Here is a 21,878-nt window from a genome sequence, read left to right as displayed (position 1 = left end):
GAGAGATGAGATCAATCACAGGGTGATCTGTCCAAACTAAGTGAGAACTGTGTGCATAACATCTCTTTTCTTGAAATGGAGAGGTTTTTTGGCTCAGCATCTTCCTCTGGCACCTTTACATTGATCTCTGTCCTTTTCATCCTTCTCTGTTTGTCCTTGAATTCAGCTGATGCCACTTCGTTTTCTGAATGACAAATAGGCCACTGCATCCTGAGGCAGGAATTTCTTCAGATTTATTTATGCAACTGTTTTGAATCTACTGTACTTCGAATAAATATTTATATGCAGTTTAAATGCAAAATCTAAATACATGCTAAACATTCAGATTCTATGAAATACCAGTAAAGTAAAATAAGCCATTAAATACATCCATTTATACAGGTCCATGTTTATATTTACTACCCCCTCCTCTCAAAAAAAAAAAACAAAACCAAAACCCAAAACACGACATCAAAATTGCATTAAGAGACAGGAACAATGTGTAACTTATAAATTGAACACTCTGGCAGGGAACAACAGCTGTGGGAAGGGTTTGAAGGAGAAACTGTTGACTGGAAGCAGAGCACCAAATGGAGCTGTCTCCTTTTTGTACTACAGTGAAGCACAGTCTTTTAAGAGGACATAATTTGCAGGCTTTTGAAATCTGCTGCTTTACTCTCTGGAAAGCATCACTGTTTTGAAGGACACAGTCTTATTATGAGAAAGTAAGAAATGATGACTATCTACCACATTTCTACTAACACAAAGATCAGGGAACTAGGAGAAAGATTATTTCTTGAATACCTTGAGGTGGTAGTTTCGACAAATGGCTTCTGATGGGTTTGTGAGACACAAGATTTTGGGTTTCCCCATACCTAATTACCACATTAATGAAGGCTATGGCTATAAAGGAATAGCAAGGCTCTCTCTGCTAAACCTCCTTGAAAAGCAGGCACAGGAAAACAAACATTGCCTTCCATATAAATGGCTACATTAGGAGCCATTACTGATTAATGCTGAGTATTTTCTGGAAGCCTCTGATGCAAAAGATGCCAAAGGAGGGGTTTGTTTTGCACAACCTTAGAAATGACAGCAATCTACTAAGTACCCCACACAATACTCAGGTAGAGCAGGTAAGAATTACTGGTACCTTCTCCCCTCCCCAGAATTTCAGATGCTGAAACTGTTTTTGCCTCTATTGAACCAGCTCGGCCTAGACTGGCTTGTCCCGCAGTGACATGTATATTGAATACAAATCAGACAGCAGAGCTTTAAATCTGTGTTGCAGCTCTCATTTCCAATTCGAGAACTGTACTATAATCATAAGCTTCTGGTGGATGAAAGGAAATCAGCTCTCTGAATATTAGCTAATGCCACATTTGCAAGTCCTGAAGAGATCTGTGCTGTTTAAAAAAAAAAAAAAAAGAGAAAAAAAAAAAGAAAAAAAAAAAAAAAAGATCATTTCTGGTGAACCTATATATATGAATCGCTTTGTACTGCTCGACTGATAGAAGCGATGCCTGTGCTGGGATTAAACCCTTTTCATCATAAAACCTCATCTGGTTCGGAGTCCAAGTCCATCAAACCTTTTCCCTTTAAAGTCCCGCCTTTGATTCCACATCAATTTATTCAAACCGCAGCTGGGTGGCTGAAAACGAAAGGACAGCATCATTTAAACCAACCATGTTCCCAACTTGAAAGAAGGACTATAATTAAAAAAATGGGCATAAAAGAATGGAAATGGGATAATATTTTTTAATGGTAGTTCAAAGGCCGACAGATGTCAGAGCCTTTGAAGATGTCAGTACACTGAGCAAGGAGTTGCCATTAAATAGTTTGCCTGAGAGGTGAAGCAGCTTTTTAATGACTGAAAAAGCCCTTGCAGACACATCCTTGTGTTTTTAATTTGTCAGAGTTTCTGCAGTATTTTCTGATTAATGACACATGATTATAACTGCATAGCACACATATTTTTATACTTTGTTAAATGAATACTTTATTCCACATTCCTTCGGTGCCAGATAAAAACAGGAAAGCTTTACTACAGAGTCCAAAACTATTCAGATTGCTCAAATATTTATGGTAATTTGAGGGGATTGGCCAGATCCAGAGCTACTATGTGTTGCTACCTTTTGTTCTTTAATGGAGCTATTACTACTGCCATCACAATGTGCATGCATTAAGGGAGCATGTGACCCAGTAATGCATTATGCCCTTCTTGTGCCCTAAACAATCAGAGCTTTCATAATTCACTGATGAACAAAGTCATCAAATCAAAATAGCATTAAAAAAATCCCACTGTTGATCCTGAACAATACAAACAATGGCTGTGCCAATGTATTGTAAGCAGAAAATAACTTTTCCAAGGGAAAAAAAAAAAAAAGCAGATTGCTAGGAAACATCATGTTCAGAAGAAACAGAGCAATATTTATAAATACAGATAAAGTCCCCATCTTGGGTTGAGAAGATGCTCCTCCAACATCCTTCATCTCTCTGTTAACATATGCAAATTTTTTCTATTTTCACCATGAATGGAAAGTGTAGTAGCCTGAAAAACCCAGGGACAATTTCTTTTGCTCACAGGACCATTTCTTTTGCTCACATCCCCGCTCAGCTTTTGTGGCCACGTGCCTGCCAAGCTGAGCAGGGAGAGCCCAGGGACAACCCAGCCCTGGGGAGGGACAGGAAAGCCAGCGCTGGGTGCCCTGCCTTCTATCACACCTTAGAGCAGTCACTGACACGAAAACACAGTCATTACAAGGGAATTTGATTAATGCACTGCTCCTTCTGCTCTTCCTACCCAGATTCAGCTTGTAATTTTGGATCAGAAATAGAAATATCATGGGCTCAGCTAAAAATGTGCAGAGGGGTTGGATGTTCCACAGCAGAGCTCTGTGAGATGAGCTTCTGCTTTCCCCTGAACATTTACATGATTTCCTAAGTGTGAATATTTGGCTTGTTGCAATCCACATGCACCAAAGAACCTCTCTCAAACCTGCTGCCTACCACCCCCATCAGAACCTCCTGGAGGGGAGGAGGGGAATTCCTTGGACACTGGAGCTGGACACTCACTGGATCCACGGGGGGACATGAGGGGAGCTGTGAGCCACAGATGTTCTGCCGTGTGTCCAAAACACTGTGCAGTTCTCCAACTGCAAAGGCAAGCACTGGAAATTTTGAAAAGATCGTGGCTGCAGAGAGAAGAAATGTAATTCTGAAATGGAATTCTCCCACATGTATTTATTGAATGAAAACAGAGCCCCGCTAGGAAAAAATATGACTATGTTATGATTTCACTGTAAAGAACACGAAGAAGTGGACTATTTTCAGTACAAATAATTGTAAATCCCATTCCCAACTGACCTGCAGCCTTCCTCCTTGAGTTATTCCAATGTTACCTTCCAAGATAATTTTATTTAAAAGGCAAAACAAAGCCTAACCTACCACACATCACTGGACTACTTGACTTTATCATGAATCTCACGAAGATCTGAAACCTCAGTCTACACTAATGGGACATAACAAACTTTTGCCACTTTTCCTAGAGGGAGCAGCCAGGAAGCTGCTGAGCAGGGTTGGGGTGGAGCAGCCACCAGGAACACCCATGGACCAGAGATGGGAGATGAAGAGCTCATTCCGTCTTCCACCCCCATCTCAGCAGTTTGGCAGGTCCTGGCTGCCTGGGGGTCTCAGTAGGAGTGCTGAGACAGGGGCACATTCCAGATGGACTAAAGGAAGGGAGCCAGCTCTCCCCAATCCAAAGGGCCATTGATGTACCACAGAGATGTGGTACTTTCTCCTCATATTCAGTTATTTTGACACTGTGGTAAAAAGAACAAAATAAAACGCTGAATTTTAAGCACTTATAGTTCAGCTGAAACAAACCTTCAGAGAACAAAGAAAAGGCACTTCTCTAAGCTGTGGGACTTTCTAGAGAATTTCAAATTACTCACAAAAGATGTGTCAGAATTCTGAAGAAACATTACAAGATTCTTCCCAAATGGGAAATATCAGACATCCTGAAAACAATGTTTTGCTACAAAACTCCATGTAAGCAGGCAAAGCTGAGCCATTCAGACTCTATCCCTTAGAGGGCAATAATCCATATACACACACTCACACACATATACATACAAAAACACACACACTCTCTCACTTATCCCCAAGTGATTTTAGCAGGAAAAATTAGTATTTTCTCTCTAATGTTACCCCTGGTAACATTGACAGCCTGGGTCCTGTGCCATTCCCTCCCCCTCCACTCCCCAACAACAGCATCCAACAGATAAAAGGTGCAATGAGAAATTATTCTTTACATTTGCTTTCCCACAAGGAAATCTTTACAATGAACAGCTTTAGAAGGGTTACAGTCAGTTGTTATCAAACACAGCTTGAGGAGAGTGGACAAGTAGCATTTCTATAAGCACAGAAATCATTAGAGGGGTTCCCAAACTTTGAACAGACAAAAATGTTCTTCACGTGCTCATCTCCCACCTAAGTCAAACGTTTTTCCTTTTCCTCCAGTCACATAAGAACCTTTGATAACAGCAGCAACTGCAGACATGGCAAAGGGCCAGGACACTTCAGATGCCTCTTGATGCTACAGACAAACCATGGAAGGGCATTTTTTGATGCCCATTGGAGCCACTTGAGGGAGGCAGCTCACGTGCTGTGTCTTCTGCTTTCCTGCTCCAACAATGCCAACTGATAACCCCCACTGCTCATCACAGGTCCCCAACCCCCCCCGGCTGCCCCCACTTCCCACATCCTACAAGCACAAGTTTGTGATATGAGCTCACTGGGGCAGGAACTGTCTGTCCTTACATATTACAGAGACCCCCCCCAGAGGATTCCAGCAATACAAATAATTGCCATCAGCCCTTAAACTACTGCTTGTCAACATCTCATTAGCTGCAGGATTGCTGGAGTTCACAGGAACACCCAGGCAGCTGGATCAGTCACATAATGACCAGTAATTCCTGTGAGCATCCACACTCCATTGATTCGTGTTTGGGGTGGGGTTTTTTTCCCTTTTGTTTGTTTGTTTGTGGGCTTTTTGTTTGGTTTTGTTTTGTTTGGGTTTTTAAGAAAATATATTACTCTGCAATTATCAATCTGTGTTTCATTAGAAACAGCAATTCAGGTAACAATTTCATCTAACAGCTCATTGTTTTCAGCAACTGCTGAATAAATATTGTTTTTATATTAAACTAAAGGTTTAATTTAAGATCTGACTTCATAAGGTCCAAGATGAAGATGTAGAGTAACACACTGGTCATGTTGCTATCCCAGACAGGACACTTGTGCCCTTGAACTCAGAAATCCCTAAGGATGCCAACTACAGCAGGAGAACATGCAGCTCTCTTCAAGTCTTCCAGTGTACTCCATGTTTGCAGCAGCTGCCTTTCCAAAATCACTTGCTTCGCTGTTTCTCTTTTCTAAATTCATTTTACAGATGCCAATACAGCAGAAAGCACAGACTACAAAAGAATTCAAGCTGTCAGAGACAACTTTAGAAGAATTGTATCACCCGTGTGGAAGACTGAGTTCACTCTTCGTGGGATTTTCAGATCTGTTTCAAGTGAAAACACTGTGTCAGGGGGTTTAGTCTTTTCTTTTCTTCTCTTTTTTTTTTTTTTTAAACTACATCAGTGCTGATTTTATGAACTCTGAAGAACAACTGTAAAACCTGAGAATGCAACACTCATGATCAGGCCAATATTTTAGGGGTCAAAAGTAAAGTTTTCTCATTTGCAGTATTTCAGGAGGACCTTCAGACATATGAATACAAATTATTGTGAGACATGTAATTGCAGTTTGAAATATATTGTTTTCTCTATTAAACAGAAATCTACAGCATCCTTGACATCAATTTCTGTCACTTTGTCATGATAAACACTCAGGTATTAAGTACCTTCCACATCATGCACCCAGGCACGATTCCAATTAGTGCTGAATAGAAGACAAAATGTCAGCTTAATAAGCTTCAATTTGCAAAGTCTTTGAACATCCAGTGATATCATCACTTTGCCAATCATTTCTTGTACTTTGGCTTCTCTTTTTCCACATCACCTTCCCTGTCAAAAGAAAGTCTTTCAAATCCCCAGAAAGGGAAGACATGAACAACGTCAGTCATTGGTCTGACTGAGCTGAAAGATCCAAAAATGACTCCACAATACATCAACAGAGAACTATGATGTGCACAATACTCCCTCAAAGCTAATTTGCTGCCAACATGTAGAGTAATTGGGGGAAAAAAGTCTACTTTAAAGTCATACTGTGAGAAATATTTTTTTGCATGAAATCAACACTAAAGACCTTAAATCACTGTCAGAGTCTTTCCACTCGTTCAAAGGGAGAAACAGGATTTGTTCAGGTAAGGTGACAATCATTTCTTCAAAGGTGAGTGGGCCAAGGAACAGCTCTGCTGTCTGACTTGATGTTGAAAATAATCACTGTACTTTAAAATAATGGGGTTTATTTCTAATTTTTTTCTTAAAAAAAGGTTTCTGAGAAGAAAAAGGCAATTGCAGAGAAGGCATGTCCAGTTCTGAGAGGCTGAACATCCGAGGCTTGCCCATGTCCAAAGCCCACAGCTGAGGACACACGATGTTTTCTCCACATGGAATTTCCCCAAATGCAGAACCTGAAACCCCTACTCTTATCTGGGTGTGAGGGAAAAGAGAAACACAAAATGGCAGCAGAAAAGACAAGGTTTAATGAACCAGGATGGGAAGTGTGGAGCGACAGGCTCCACGTGGGCTGTGCCAGGGCGGCTGGTCCTGCCCGAGGACCCAATTTAGGGTCCCAGTTTCAAGAAGGAGATGGGTAATGGGCTCTCCTGACCTGAATCACTGGAGGAGGTGGTGGCAGCAGCAGGGCTGACCAGAGCACAGCACCAGTGATCCACTGACCCACGGGCTCCCCCGCCCAGGTCCAACGCGATTCCTCGCACTGCGCCGAGTTGTCCCATTTTTTGGCTTGCACGTCCCACAGAGCCCGGCCAGGAGCCCTTTGCTGGCACCTATTTGTTATTCAGCACTCTGAGCTGGCAGGAGACAAACCCCAGCCCACACTGGGCAAGGTGTGATGTGCCAAGAGTCAGTGCTTTGGTAGAAAAGCAGCTGGAGCAGCTCGGAGGGAGTGGGTCTGACACTGCTTCCCGGAGGGCACTGGGAACACACAGTGGGAATGGTGCTGGTGTTGTAGCAGGGGTGAAAGAGTGCAGAGCATTTCCCTCCAGATGATGGGATAGCAAATTCCATACTTGTGAGGCAGAAAAGGAGACTTTGAGGAGTTGCTACAGACGCAGGGGTTGGGCCAGTGGGGAAACAGCTGCAGAGATGTTCAACGGTGAAACACTCAGCCTGTGCCAGCACCGTCATCTTCAGACCTGCACACAACCCACCATGGGGGGTTGAGGGTTTTTTCCCCTCATGAAATACAGGAAAAGCAGAGAAGACTCCCATTTTTCTTCCTGACTAAAGCAGGAGGAACAGGCAGAGCAGTGCAGGGCACCCAGGGCAGTGCAATCTGCCACGAGCATCTCAGCTGCAATTTGTTACTGGTTTTCCACTTGAAGGTTTCTTTATAATACTTTAATGTGGGAGCGTGCAGAGCTGTATGGATGGGCTCATATTTCTCAGCTGACATATCTTCAGCCAAAGTATGTCAGCTACAGGAGAGGGCAAGGCTTTGCACTGGCTCTGGGATTTCTTCTTCCCCCATCAGAAACCACATAAAAGAAAAATACAAATAAATCAGCTCTCCAAAATTGCTATTTATTACCTCATCATGAAACTGTCTACTGGACCCTGCAGTGGTATTGAGTAATATCATTACTTAAACCATAAAGAGGTTGTATTTATTACTCAAAATTGGGAAAATTAGCATCCATATGGATCTTATTGTTTTACGAGCAGTAATGCTGCCAAAACAAGTGGTGTTAACATTCCAAACTACAGATTGTCACCATTTCTCGTCCAGTGTTTCATTCTTTCATTTGGTATTTAAAAATACCTTTGAATTGAGGAACTGAACAGATCATAGAATCTCTGCTATCAGATAAATCATTTAACAGCCAGACTACTGTTCAAAACTTGATTTACGGTGGCAGTGAGTGAATGGAATTAACATCTGCTGACCTAAGGAAGAGAGACTAAATTGATTTTGGATAATCTGTCTTTAGAAAAGGGATGAGAGAAAAAGCACACTCTAAGAAATTTAACTACTTAATTTGCAATACATAGCACCTTAGTAGGTAATCCTAGACAGGACATCCTAACCTCCATCCCCGGAAAAATGATGGAGCAAAACTCCATGAAATTAATTTCCAGACCCAGGAGGAATGAAAGAGTCACTGAGATCAGTCAACCTGGAAATACCAAGGGCAAATCAGGCTTAAATAAAATGAGTGGCTTCTGCAGTGAAAGGGGAGAACTGTAAATGTCATTTATCTTGGTTTTAGCAAGGTTTTTGACACAGCCTTTACAGCATCTGCACCAAAGCCCTGGATGACAGGACACAATGACCCTGTGCCACGCTGTGGATGGCAGCTCTGGGGGGAAAGTGGTCAGGTGGGGAGCAGGGCTGCCTTTCACAGCGACCCCAAGCTCTGCAAGAAGGAGGAGTGGGCCACTAGGACCTGCAGGAAGTTCAGCAAACCAGATTTATTCAGCCTGGAGAACAGAAGAGTAAAGAGAAATCAACCTGCTGCCTTCAACTGAGCATAAAGAATTGTAGAGGAAACAGTCATCTTGCATGAAGGACAAGAAGCTACAGATCCAAACTGTAACAACAGATATTCCAACTGGATATAAAGGAAAAGGAATTTCAGAGTGGACTAGTAAAGCACTGGAATATATGGCTCAACCTGGTTGTGAAATCACCACCACTGCAGATTTTTCAAAACTCAGCTGGACTTGGCCCTGAGCAACACGATGTAGCTTTGAAGTCAGACCTGCTTTGAGCAGGAGGTTGGGCACGATGACCTCCAGAGGTCCTTCCAGCCCAGACTATTCTATGATGCTGTGAAAAACCTGCAGGATGAATGCTGGTCTCCCATTAGAGGATGTCCCTTCAGCCATCCAGGGGGATGTTTGAAGCAGACAGCACTGCTGTTTCCCAAATTGCCGCGCTTATTCTACGGACTAAGAGAAGTCAACTTTGTTCTATTCGACAACTGTCTCAAGCAAATTACAAGACAGCACTAAAAAGCAATTTTTAAAAGAACTAAATCCCATTAATAATGTTGTGAGCAAGCATTCCCTTCTCTGGACAGCAGATATTTACTGAATAAGTTTAGTTGTAATATTTGGAACCATTTAATATCACAGAAATTACAATCAAAAGAGAAGATTTAGACACATTTGAAAGTAATACCAATAAGCAAACTCAAGAGTGTGGCTTTGCCATACACTGATCTTCACATAGAAGGCACATGCTCCTTCTATTTCAAAATCAAAAGATGATGCTGTAAATGGATGATTGCTGCAGACTAACACAGTATTTTTGCCTCTCTGCTTAGAAATGATGTTACACCACCTCAAATGCTGCAGTTATTAACATCTGTTTTGCATCTACTGATGTACTTGATGATTTATGACTTCGCTATTCCTTTATATAACTTTAAAAATAATTTCCCACCATGTACAGCTTATTGTCTATTAGTGCTAATCATTCACTGCAGCCATCACACAAACCCTGCATGCAAAGCCACACCTTGTGGATGTGTTAAAACCTGGCATAAAGATCCTTTACCTCACTGATGAGCAAAACTGATCTCATTTTTATTCAGAGAAATTATTCCCTATTTATCAACATCTATGCAGGAAATAATCACTTTTTCCTAAGCAAGGAGTGTTGTTATAAAATAAAATTACTACCATATGATTTACACCCTGCCCCTAGACAAGGGAAATCACATACTCCACCTTTTCAGCTGCCAATATTTAAAATTAAACAAAAAAAACCATGAAACCACTGATTACAATGTAATAATAACTACCAGATATATTTAATTTCATATTGTAGAAACAAAGTCCATTTTGCTGAAAAGAACTCCATCTCAGATTCAGAGTTCATATTATGTGATGAGCTAGTTTCTATGGCAACTGCTTTCTCTTTTACATACCCTGTAGACAGCACAAAATGTCTGTTGTCTCCTAAGTTAACTTAACATTTTTAATCAGCAAGTGATAATTTATGCACTATTATGTATGGCTTCCAAAAATGTCTTTAAATATTTCAAGTGCAGGACAGACTGAAGTATAAAAGGAGGGAGTGAAATCACAGCTCCTGCACTGAATTCCTCACTAATTTCAGTCCTAATGGGGCAAAGTGGAAGAGATCAGAGATGATCACCCACCACGGCATGAGGACACTTTGATGGTTGCTCTAAGTGAGAGGGTGGCAGATGTTTGTTGTGGGTTCAACAGGTCCCAAAAGCATCTCAACCAGGGCAGCAGCTCAGCAGCGGGGAACAGAGCTGAGGATGGGACACAGGATAACCAAGGTGGGTTCACCTGAGCAGGGGAGGGGAGATTCAGACTCTCACCTTGCTGGAGGGAGCCCTGAGCCTGCACTGTGGGCTTCAGTTCAGAGCAAAGGTTCATTCTTCCCTCTCAAAGATTATGCCTGTGCTGCAGCCCAAATTCTCCCCACAGTGGATTTACTTAAGTCCAGCCGTGTTGATCACCAGTATTTGAGTATTTCCACAAGAAACTGTTGCATTTGACCATTTCACTGAACTCTCAACTTCACAGCAACACTCTCAGTGAAAGCACAGTTTGAATGTCTCTATAGGACCCATCATCAGATCCCTGATTTCAGGAGATATTCCCCATCAATGGGATCCATTGCAACCCTGACTCAGCAGACTGTGAACAACAACCACGGAAAACCACACAAGCTCTGCAACAAATATTTGGTACTTTAACTACTTTACATCAACAGTCATGTTCATTATCCTGGGCTGACTGGTGGGAAATTAAACATGCTGCAACACAGCCAAAAGCTTTTGTTTAGGGAAAGCTAAAAGAGACCGGCTGTCTGTCTACAGGAGTCTGACTGTCAGACTCTCCAAGTAAAATACAACAAACAAATATTTAGATTGCAGCTCCATGATTTAGATTGGCTGCAGAGAAAGCCTGCATAGCAAGCAATGCATTTCTTCTCATGCCAAAGACATCTTCCATTAAGAAAAGAAAAGGAAGCAAAAGGAAAAAAAAAAGAGTCATATAATTTATTTACTCAAAATTGTAAACAGAAGTGACTTCAGTAGCACTGTCAGCATCTGAATGTTTCCCAGGCTACATCTCTCTGTACCCTCCAGACACCAAGCAAATTGTTCCCACTGATACTGGGAGAATGACCATGTGGGAACTGATGTTTGGAGATATTACAACAATTACATGAAGTGGAAGAGTTGATCAGTGATTTATCTCTAGGTAACAGACAAAGAACAGTAAGTTCTCTCAGATCAAAGTGAAGAAAGCCTCCTATTGTGAAACAAATGCTCCCCAAATCCTTCATATTAATATAGTACTGAAAAATCACTGTTAAAGCTATATTTACACTCAGATTTAAACTGTGCATGTGTTGGGTATTCAGTTATCATTAAACAAGTACATAAGATCTCTTGATTTTTTCACTTGTCAATAGTTGGCAGAGCTCTGCAGCAGCCACATGGATCAGCACAGCCACTCTTCACACTGACCACACATATGGAGTCAAGATAAACCCCTTCTGTTCCCCCCACTTTGCTGATACATTAATTATCTACACAGAACCATAAACATCTACCAAGAACCTACTGAAATGAACATAACTATCATTGCTGGAATGAAGATATTGATCCTTACTACTTTTTTATTTTACTGTTAACTCAACAGGCTCAAGCAGCTCAGAATTAATTCAGACACAACTAAGTGCAAAGCACCAGTTGCAGAGAGATGGTTGATTCCAAGTGCAAAGAAGCAATTTTTCAAAGAGGAGAAGCCAGGAAAGAAGTGATGAGATGTGCTGTACTGGGGCACCAGGGAAGGAGCTGCTGATTTCTGAGAAGGTAAAGCGAACCAGGATGGTAAAGGCCAAGGGGATTGTGGGAAGTGCAAAAATCAAGAGGAAAAAGGAAGCAGATACTGCAGGCACAGGATAATTCCCTATTAACTCTTCTTACCACCTCCATTCTCAACGTGCGTGTTCACCCGGCTTCAGAACCGCTTAAGGTTTTCCTTTCCCAACCAATAATGGTTTATCAAGAGCCCTAAGAAACTCCAAAAAAGCAGTGATCTCCTCTTACAGCAGCCTCATTTTTGAGAGCACAAACGTTGTCTGTCACAATTAAACACCGGCCCACCAGTGACACACGCGGGCAAAACGCGCCCGAGCATTCGAGCTCCTCTTGACCCAATTACGACTGGATGAACACACTGGGCTTGCCAATTATCTCCCAACAGAACCTGGGAAAAGAATTCAGCTTCCTCGTGGAAACTTTCTTTCCTCTCCTTTAGTGCCAAGCGCCGCATTTGAAGTTACAGGGGTACATTTTATTTCTTCTTTTTCTTCTTCTTCTTGCCGAAAGGTCAACGGTTGGAAGAACAAGCACGAAAATGATCCAACTCTGTACAGCAGCTGGAACGTGGGAATCTTTGAGCTGGTTGAGGGCACGTGTCAGATGGGGAGAGAATGACATTCAAAGGATGAAGGGGAAATACAAGGGCACCACCGGCACCACAGCCCCTCTGCTTCGGTTATTAAAATTTCCTAACCCTGCTATCTTATTTCACAGAAGCAAACTGGATGGATTCTTCTCCGTAATGAGGAGTTTTGCTTCAGAAAGTCACCAATTCAGTAGCAAGACTGCCTTTATAGAAAAAAAAAGAACACTTCTGTCATCCAAGGAGTTCCCTGCTTTGTGTACTAATGTATAATTAAAATTATTATTTAGGGAGGTGGGAAACAAGTGACCAAGCAAAGTGTAGCTTAAGAACAGTCCTAAAGTAAAGCCAGAAAGTATTAAAAAATCTAAATTAAATAGAAGTACTGATTCAAAACTACCCTTTAAAAAAAAATTTCTGTATGATTAGCTACTGTTTAAAGAATAACAACATTATGGCATTTCCTAGAAAATGTATAGGATTCAAAAGCCTACAAAACACAGCATGGTATAAAAGCCTTTGTACTGCTTTGACTTTTATTGACCTACAAGTCAATTTACTCCTCTCCAAGCATTACAACCTCAGGTGAAAAATAATCAAAGCAGGCCTCCCAGAAATGGAGAAATCCAAGAGCTAAAGTGGAATGCAACTGTCACCCAAATACTCATCAGCAACACAAAAAAATCAATCCACTTAAATCAAGTTCTTTTCCTGAAAATATATTAAACTTATATTTCAAAGAAGCAGTAACATTATTTTATATTTAATTAAAACCTGGCAAAGCACCAAAATCTCAATTTTTATACTCTAGTTGTGACTAAAGCATTAATAAACGTATTCATATTTGAATAAAATCTAACCATTTTGTACACTGTCTTTCACGGAAGCCAAAGACCTACGTGAAAGTAGAGACCTTGGATATGCAATAAAAAAAATTAAATTAATCTTTCCTGTAACTGTAGAATAAATTGATCTGCAGGATTCAGCCACAGCTGTCTTTAGGAACATAGTGAAAAATACATATTTTAAACACACATATTAAGAAACACACATTCGCTCCTCTTTCATATGGAAAAGGATTTAAGGAAGACAACCAGTGAATACCTTTAATAGTGGTGCTTTCACATCACTCACCCAACCCTGAGCAGATAGGTCCTTCAAACCAAGCTACTCGTGTGTGATTAACACTAATTATTATTTAAATTTTTCGAATCACCCAGCAAATCCACTTTTCATTTGGCGAAGCAAAATGGCCTCCTCTCCCATTTCACCTCACCTCCGCCCGGGATACAAAGCACTCCTGGAAACTGCTGCTGTCAAATGCGGTTCAAATTTAACAGGTTTTTAAAATGCAACGTTGTCAAATAACCGTTAAATCACTGGGTTATCTTTGTGAAGAGTCTGCCCGACGTCTCCTAAAGGACATTGGCCATTAGTCACATCCGATGTCCAAAACACACATTTTTGTAAACACGGGCAAAGATTAAAAAAAAAGAAATATTAAAAATATGTGCCATAATTCCACGAGAAACACCAGCGTTTGTCTTTTGAGCTCACAGCAAAGACAGAGGTGAGTTCTAACACAAAGACCAGGCGAAGGAACGAAGAACAATTTCATTTCCAAAATGGAAAATTCCGCGTCCTTGAAAGCTGAGAGAGTCTCACTAGAATTTAAACAAACAACAGCTCTTCTAGTCAAAGCAACTGCACTTTCCTCCCTGATTTACATGCCATTCTCATGGCAGCAATGTTCAAATGACTGTACAGGGATATTCAAACTACAAAGAAAAGCCCTACAAAAAGGCCAAACTGTGCTTTTCAGACTGTTCAGACTCTCCCAAGAGCTGCGCTAATTCCCAGCTTTCCACAGAGCACCTGTAGTAGGATCATCAATCCCACTGTAAACAGAAAGCACAACCAAACTTTGGGCTCCAATCTTTGCCAGAAACGACCCACAACAGAACAAGACAGAGATGTATTTACAGACACCTCCCAGTTCTCTGAATTTGCTTAAAGGAGTCCCTTTCCCTTGTATTCAGCGTTGTACAGAGCAATAAATAACTGTGATCAACACTGGCGGGTAGACAGAATAATTCTGTATCATTCTACAACTGGGGCTTTTTTTTAAACCTGGGAGCTCTGCCTTTGTAGGCAACCACAACAGCAGGAACGCAGGTGAGAAGAGGATACAACTCTGAAAAGCAAACAACTCCATAGGTGAGATGAATCTATCTTGGGTCAAAATAAAAACTGCAAAGAATAAAAACCAACCCCTTGAACGATTTAAGTCTTTGTTCGCTCCCACAATGCAGCGGAGAGCAAAAGGCAAGGTTTAATTTCTTCAGAAGCCACCTGAATAACCTCTTCCCAAGCGTTCCCACAAAAAGTATATCCCGTTTTCGTTGGAAAACCATAATGGTGGAAATGGAGAAATAAGTCCTGGCTCTGCAAGATATCCCTCGTCCTCCCCCAACAAGCCGTTTGCCTGTTAATAGACTTCCTTAAGCCAGATTTCGATAGTCTGAGCCATCCAAAGTAAAAAAAGAACCCAACTGATTTTAAAAGTAAGTATTCAACTTCAATTCAATGTCACTTAGCTACATCCTAGTTGCCAGTAAAAGCCACAGCCTACGAGCCTACGGGAAAGTAGAGTGAAAATGCCTCAATGTGTGAGTCTAACATCTCCTAGGGAAGGTGGTGGTGTGCGGAAAACATGTGGAGTTAAAGATGCTTTATCAAAAATATCCAGTTTTGGTATAAAATAATCCAGGCGTGATAAGCAATCCTAACGCTGATTAGCAAAGATTCCTTTCTAAAAACTCTTTCAACTGCAAAAATCGCCTCCATTTTTTAAATATCGCCACTGCAGGCCTTTTTAATAAAGGCTCTTAGGAAAATATACCATGCCAGCCTTACAAAATAGACGGAAAAAAAGGCAATAAGATGGTTTTTGAAGTGAAAACTCATAAAGATCATTTTCCATGCTGACAGTGTGCATTTCATCCAGAAGTTTGAAGAGTCAAATGCTACCCCAGCTGGGGGTTATTCTGCCAAATGGCTTCCAACAGTGACCACAGAGATGGAGGATGGGAGGGGTGCGTGTGTGTAGGAAAATAAACGTGATGGTAAGCGACCCCAACCCCACATCATCTTATCAAACATCCGACACACGGAGCCAAACACACAATGCAAACCTAGAATACAAAACCTGAAACAAAAAGACACGAACAAAAGGAAATAAAGCCAATTGTGAGTTACCTGCAGAGATTTAAAACAAAAAAAAGCACACGAACGAGGCAGATACGATTCATATGGATTTGCCCAGGAAGGAGAAAAGGAGGGGTGAGTGTGAGGGCTGGGGGGGGGAAAGGAACAGATACCTTTTTTTCCTTAAACAAATCCATCATGAAAGAAAATGAGACAAGATTATAAATAGGCCGAGTTATAGCGCACCATGGGATTTTTAATCTGGCTACCTGTGGTTTTTGCAGTTAAAGCCCTATTCAGCACTGGAAAGGGAGGGGGGAAAGCGGAAAAAAAAAAAAAAGAAAAAAAAGAAAAAAAAAAGATAAAAAAAAGAAAAACGAAATCACGTTTCTGTGCCAGTTTCGCAACCGCTCCCCCGGCGTGCACCTCCAACAATGCTGGCAAACAGGAAACACTCGTTATCAGCAATTTCTAATAAGCGACCGCCTTTCAATCGCTATCGATCGTTACCTGCCCGTCTCGCTTCCTGCTTTCTTGACTTTGGCTCTCGTGCTCTGCCATGGCAGCGCGAAGCTGCTTCTCCAGTTTCTCGATCTCCCGTTGATGGTCTCGGACCAGGCAGTCGTGCACTGCGTTGTGCTGCTGGAATAGGTGCGTCTTCTCCTGTTCATGCTCCAGCTTCAGCTCCACTATCTGATTGGACAGGGAGGAGTACAGTTCATCAATAGAACATCCTTGTCGTCATGACAACTCATCTACAGCTTAATTTCCCCCCTAATTTCATCAAGTTGGCAATTTTATTTTTACGTCACTATTACCTCACCTTTAAAAAAGCCACCGTTAGCGTGACAGAATTCCTCCAGACAATCCCAACAATGGAGACAACCGAGCAAATCCAGCGCATCCTTAACCAATTTGTTGGTACAAATGTCGGAGCGGACAAAAAAAAATAAAAAAATATATATAATAAAAAAAAAAAAAAAAAAAAAAAAAAAGGAAAAAAAAAAGGCATTGTCGCATTGTGTGTCGGGTGCCCCCGTATCCCGCTGCTGCTCCTCAGCAGGGTTGAGGATCCTAAATGGTTAATAGGCAGCCTGCTCGCCCCTTCGCTTAAGTATATACACACACAACCCCCCACCCCAGCAATTAAAGCTTTGCAAGATTTCTTTATGATTTCCAAAGCGAACGCTCTTCCTGCGATATTCCTCAACGCTGGCGCGCATGGAGTTGGCTTTTTTTTTTTAAAATCAAGGGAAAAAAAAAAAGGCAAGAAAATTATATAAAAAAAAACCCCCCAAAACAACAAAGCTCTATTATCCCGTTGTCAGCTACGCTATCCCAACATAAACAGATGTATGTGTTCCAGAAGGGCACCTGCTGTGCCGCAAGCTTGCACCATGATTTCATAAGAAGCCCTCTATTCTCAGGATCCGTTCCCAGTCCGAACCACACTGGATGCTGTGACCTTGGCCACTCTTTGCCTCTCCCCGCTTGCCTGAATGGCAGCCCGAGACCAAGGGCCTGGTTGCCGCAGCTTTGATACTAATCCTCCCGCCTGCGCACAATGGCACCCTACCTGGCCTGCACACTGGAGCGGCCAGCCCGCCTTTGAAGCAGGTGATGAATAGGGACGGCAGGAAGCCGCTTCCCCACTGAACTCCGGGCCACACAGCTGCTAAGAACAGTCACTTGGATTTTTCTTCAGTTTTGGTGGATTTCGGAGAAGGAAGGAGGGGGGAGGGTGGGATGTAAGGAAAAAAAAAAAAAAGAAATAAAAAAAAAAAATCTCGTATGGTGAATATGGTATTTTTTCCAGCATGAGAAAGGGAAAAAAAGGAGCAAACGGGAGGAGCCGCTGTGTGTGCGCCGAGAGCGCCCGGCACCTTATCTTAAAGCTGTAGCAGTCAATTCTGGAGTGATATGAGCTCTTCTCCTGGCTTTCATGGCAAAAATTCGATGCTAAGTTCAAATAAATTAAAATAAAAAAAGGCATCTTTTCAAACTACAGATCAGCCTATCCTAAGTCTAAAAGGAATATGTGTCATCCGCGCTGCAGCCGGGAGCGTCCTGCCGAAAACAGAGCGAGGAGGACAGATGCAATATTTCACGGTTTTACATATCTACATTATTTAATAACACTAAAGAGCTCATTAAGAGATGTCTGGAAGCCCCCATGGGGTTTAACCCCCCAGGAGGACACACATTGTCCATACCGGGCCTGGGATCTTCACACCACGTTCTTTACAAGGTTTTTGCCCAAGGTTTCTCTAAAAAACTGTTTTCTTTCGGATGCTGGCGGTGTCCTTGGTGTGGCCAAGAGAAAGAACTGTTGCTCCCTAAAATAAGTGTAAAGCCTTTGCCTGATTTACGGGAAAAACATTCAGTGTTTTTTCGTAGAACAGACCCAATTAAAAAGCAATCATGTCAACAGAAGAGGCCTTTTTCTTCATACATTTTCTTAATTACTGGGTTTTCAGCTGGTTGTGCCATGTAGGTTTGGGATAAGGAAGTTTGCTGGGGGGAACTTCAATTATTGAGGTTTTCACTTTTTTAACAGAAGGCAGGGAATGTGACCCAGAGAGGGCAGGAGACAGACCCTACTTCTCCAACCAGTTACACATGTCTACCACGCTGACCAAAGTAAATAGTTTTATTAAGCAATCTCTTCACTTACAGTATTTATATTATAGACACAACATTTTTGAATTTAAGAGGTGGAAGGAGCACAAGGGACAGGTCCTTCTGTATGCAAGAGAGGTGTCCCCCCAGGGGCTATGTGGGAAGAAAAAGGATGGCACGGTGAGGGGAGGTGTTTTACGAAAGGCAGATTTGTTGAAATAAAAAATCCACCTCCCCACTTCAAGCAAACCATTCCCCACGGTGGTTTTGCTTGATTTTTTTTTTAAAGTTTCTGGCAGGGAGCAGAGGTGGAGAGACAGGAGAGGAGAGAAAGGATGAGGACCTCAACATTTTCATCCCTCAAAGACCTCCAAACCCATCTTCCCTAATGAAGGACTTCACATTCAGAACCAACAAAAACCTGCTTTCCTGTACAAATAACATGAAGTAACTGAGCCATTTGACTGCACTGGTGAGCACTCCCTGAAGCTCCTGCTCTCCTCAGAACTGCTGCCAAGCACCACAGCTCCTCTTCCACTCCTCCCTCTCTCATTCTTGTGTTGCTATTGGGTTGGCTTTTTAAAGGGGAAAAATTTAGTGTATACCAACAAAAGGAAAAAGAAAATCCATGCTGCTTTTCAGCCACAACAGGACTACTTCATCACAGGAAGCTGCATGAAAACTGTATTAATTCTTCATAAAGCAGATGGATTCTGCCTTCTCTTTGAGGTGAGAACGCCTTTATGAATGATATAACAAAACCACCTCCTTTAAAAGCTGTAGAGTGTTGAGATCTTTCTGCATGTACCCCTTAATGCTGAGCACTTCAGATCACACTAAAATGTCTGCTCAAACCCAGTGCCTGAGTGTCCAGAAGACAGACAGTTGTAGGTCCTGCACACTTCAGCCAGACAAGCAACATGAGATTCACAATGGGAATTAGGGGCGAGGCTGAAAAGAAACATTCATTAAATAATCGTGTGTGCCCCATTACCATAATCACATCGCAGCCATTGTGCCTGGGATGTTTCCTCATCTTGTCCTCTCAAAGATGAAAATCTCTTATTTCCCTTCTCTGTACCTCTGTTCCTTTCTCCAGCCATGGCTTGGACACAAAACCAAGGAGGACTGTCTGACCTGACACAGCTTTTCTTACCAGGGAACACTGTTAGTAACAAGTATTTGAAATTATGATCTCATCCTATGTGAATTCTTCATGTTTTAATTCTTTCCACACCAGTATGATAGAATCATGTTCAAGGCAACAGCCAGCAGCTGATTTACTAAGCTGCCACCAGAATTACACTATTTATTTTAAACTTAGCTTTTAATTACACTATTTCTTTTAAATTCAGCTTTTAACTGAAATGTAACACTATTTCCTTACTCTTGCCGAGCAAAGAATTTTAAAAAGAAAAAATTCTTAACAAAAGCTAGAAATGATTAATCCAGAAACTGTCACAGTCTCTTATTATTCCCTTACACACACACAAGATGCCAAACAAATTTGGCAACGTGGTTCATGCCCAGGGCACTGACAACCCCAGCTGATGAACTGCACTCAATGGGGAGGTGCTTTAGGACAATCTGCTAAAACAAGAGACAATCTAAAGACCCCAAGTGAAATCCTGATGCTCTCAGCACATCTGAAGAACAAAGGTCAACAATAAACAGCCTGCTGATTGCAGGAGATATTTTCAGAAGCCAAATACTTTTAATATAATCAACGTCAGCAAATACCTTTTTAAAGTCCCTAATATAGAAAAGACCTTCCACTATCCAGTTTTTGCTTTTACATCACACACTGAGTTTAGGTTTTTCAATTTTAGAACAATTTCAACTTGTTCTCAAGAACAAGTACGCCTTTGAAATTCTTTTTAGAGTCCCCAAAGGAGGGAGAGGAAATTAGTTAGCTCACTGCCCCTTTGAAAAATGTAACTGCTACAATAAATATTTGACACCAAAGTATGAAAATTCATGTAAATTTATGTCCGCAATTCCAGAAATATTTTAAGTAACACCTACATAAAATAGAGTTTTGCATGGCAGGATGATTTTATAAGCACTGTTTTGGCAAGACTGAACTTCTGAGGGCTGGAGAAGCCACCAATGTATTACACATGTCACGGCAAAGAACTGAGCTAAACTCACTCTGCAGGAGGCCCACAGCACATCTATTTGCAGTATTTCTATCTTAAAAGCAGTTAAAAGTGTTTGTACATCAGGTGTCTCCATCATTTACCCTGCTCAAAACCAGCCATGATCTGTCCCCAAATAACAACTCCAGTAAAATCAGGCGTTTTTTGGCTCCTCAGCCTATAAATAAACATGCATGTTTCGTGAGGATATGGGGATTATCCATCTCCACAAATACTCCTTCTAAAAGTAATCTGACCTAGCAGGCTGGAGGAACGAGTATTAATCATGCTGGGCTCTGGCTTAGCATAACTTTGGGTAGAAAAGAAGAATCTTCACTGCAAGGCAAGGGAGAAAACCACAACTCTTTTACCAGAACTCCTCTGGAACAGGTAAATTAAATGGATTTTAAATGTACGCAGGTTTTTTTTAGATTTTTCTGTCATTTGGAACACAAAGTACTCCCAAGATATAAGGGTTACAACGAGCCAAGGGCACATGGGACAGTGAAAAATAATGTGTGCAGAACCACACATCACCACTGAAGCAGCAAGTGCACGTGGGGTAATGTACACGCAGAGCAAATGCATTTGACTTTCTATTTCATTGCAGGCTGCAATAATTTAACTGGCATGCCTGTGTTTCCTGTTTTACTTACACCTTTTCATCAACCACTAATAATTCTATTTCAGCTGCAAACTAAGAATTGCAAGAAATTCTCTAAAAGAAACAAGCTGGTCTTTGGCTAAGCTGCAATTTGATTTATCCTACAACAATACACTTGACTGGTCTGACTATGTATGTCAAATTATATACCTGATCTGTACATTTTTACTTACAAAGGCCTCTCAGAATTCTAGTATTTTTAAAGTATGGGCAACACAAACACCACCTCAATCCTATCTGCCCAGTCTTCTGGGCACAAGCTAATTTTTTTTAAAAATCATGGAATGGATTTGGTTTGGAAGGGACCTTTAAAGCTCATCTAGCTCCATCCCCCTGCCATGGACAGGGACACCTTACACTAGCCCAGGTTGCTCCAAGCCCTGTCCAACCTGGCCTTGGACACTTCCAGGGATGGGGCAGCCACAGCTTCTCTGGGCAACCTGTGCCAGGGCCCCACCATTCTTAGAGCAAAAAATTTCCTCTTAATATCTAATTTAAATCTACCCTCCCTTCAGCTTGAAGCCATTCCTCCTTGTCCTGTCATTATGTGCCCTTGCAAAAAACCCCTCTCCAGTCTCCCTGTAAGCCCACAATGTATTGAAATGAAGTTGCATC

At 41.6% G+C, this 21,878-nt stretch overlaps 1 protein-coding gene across 4 annotated transcripts in view; it reads right to left on the bottom strand.

Moving 5' to 3' along the window:
* The window catches only part of CEP112 (centrosomal protein 112), a 155,072-nt gene that overhangs the window by 69,119 nt on the left and 64,075 nt on the right, over positions 1 to 21,878 (bottom strand). For all 4 annotated transcript variants that reach the window (XM_064676103.1, XM_064676102.1, XM_064676104.1 and 1 more), the window contains one exon: positions 16,353 to 16,535. In XM_064676103.1, the coding sequence (XP_064532173.1) occupies positions 16,353 to 16,535 (183 nt within the window). The remainder of the gene's footprint in view (positions 1 to 16,352; positions 16,536 to 21,878) is intronic.

Source organism: Pseudopipra pipra, chromosome 19 (assembly GCF_036250125.1).
Source record: "Pseudopipra pipra isolate bDixPip1 chromosome 19, bDixPip1.hap1, whole genome shotgun sequence".
NCBI classification, from domain to species: domain Eukaryota; kingdom Metazoa; phylum Chordata; class Aves; order Passeriformes; family Pipridae; genus Pseudopipra; species Pseudopipra pipra.
The sequence above is the reverse complement of the archived record's forward strand: the minus strand, read 5'-3'. Positions and strand labels throughout refer to the sequence as shown.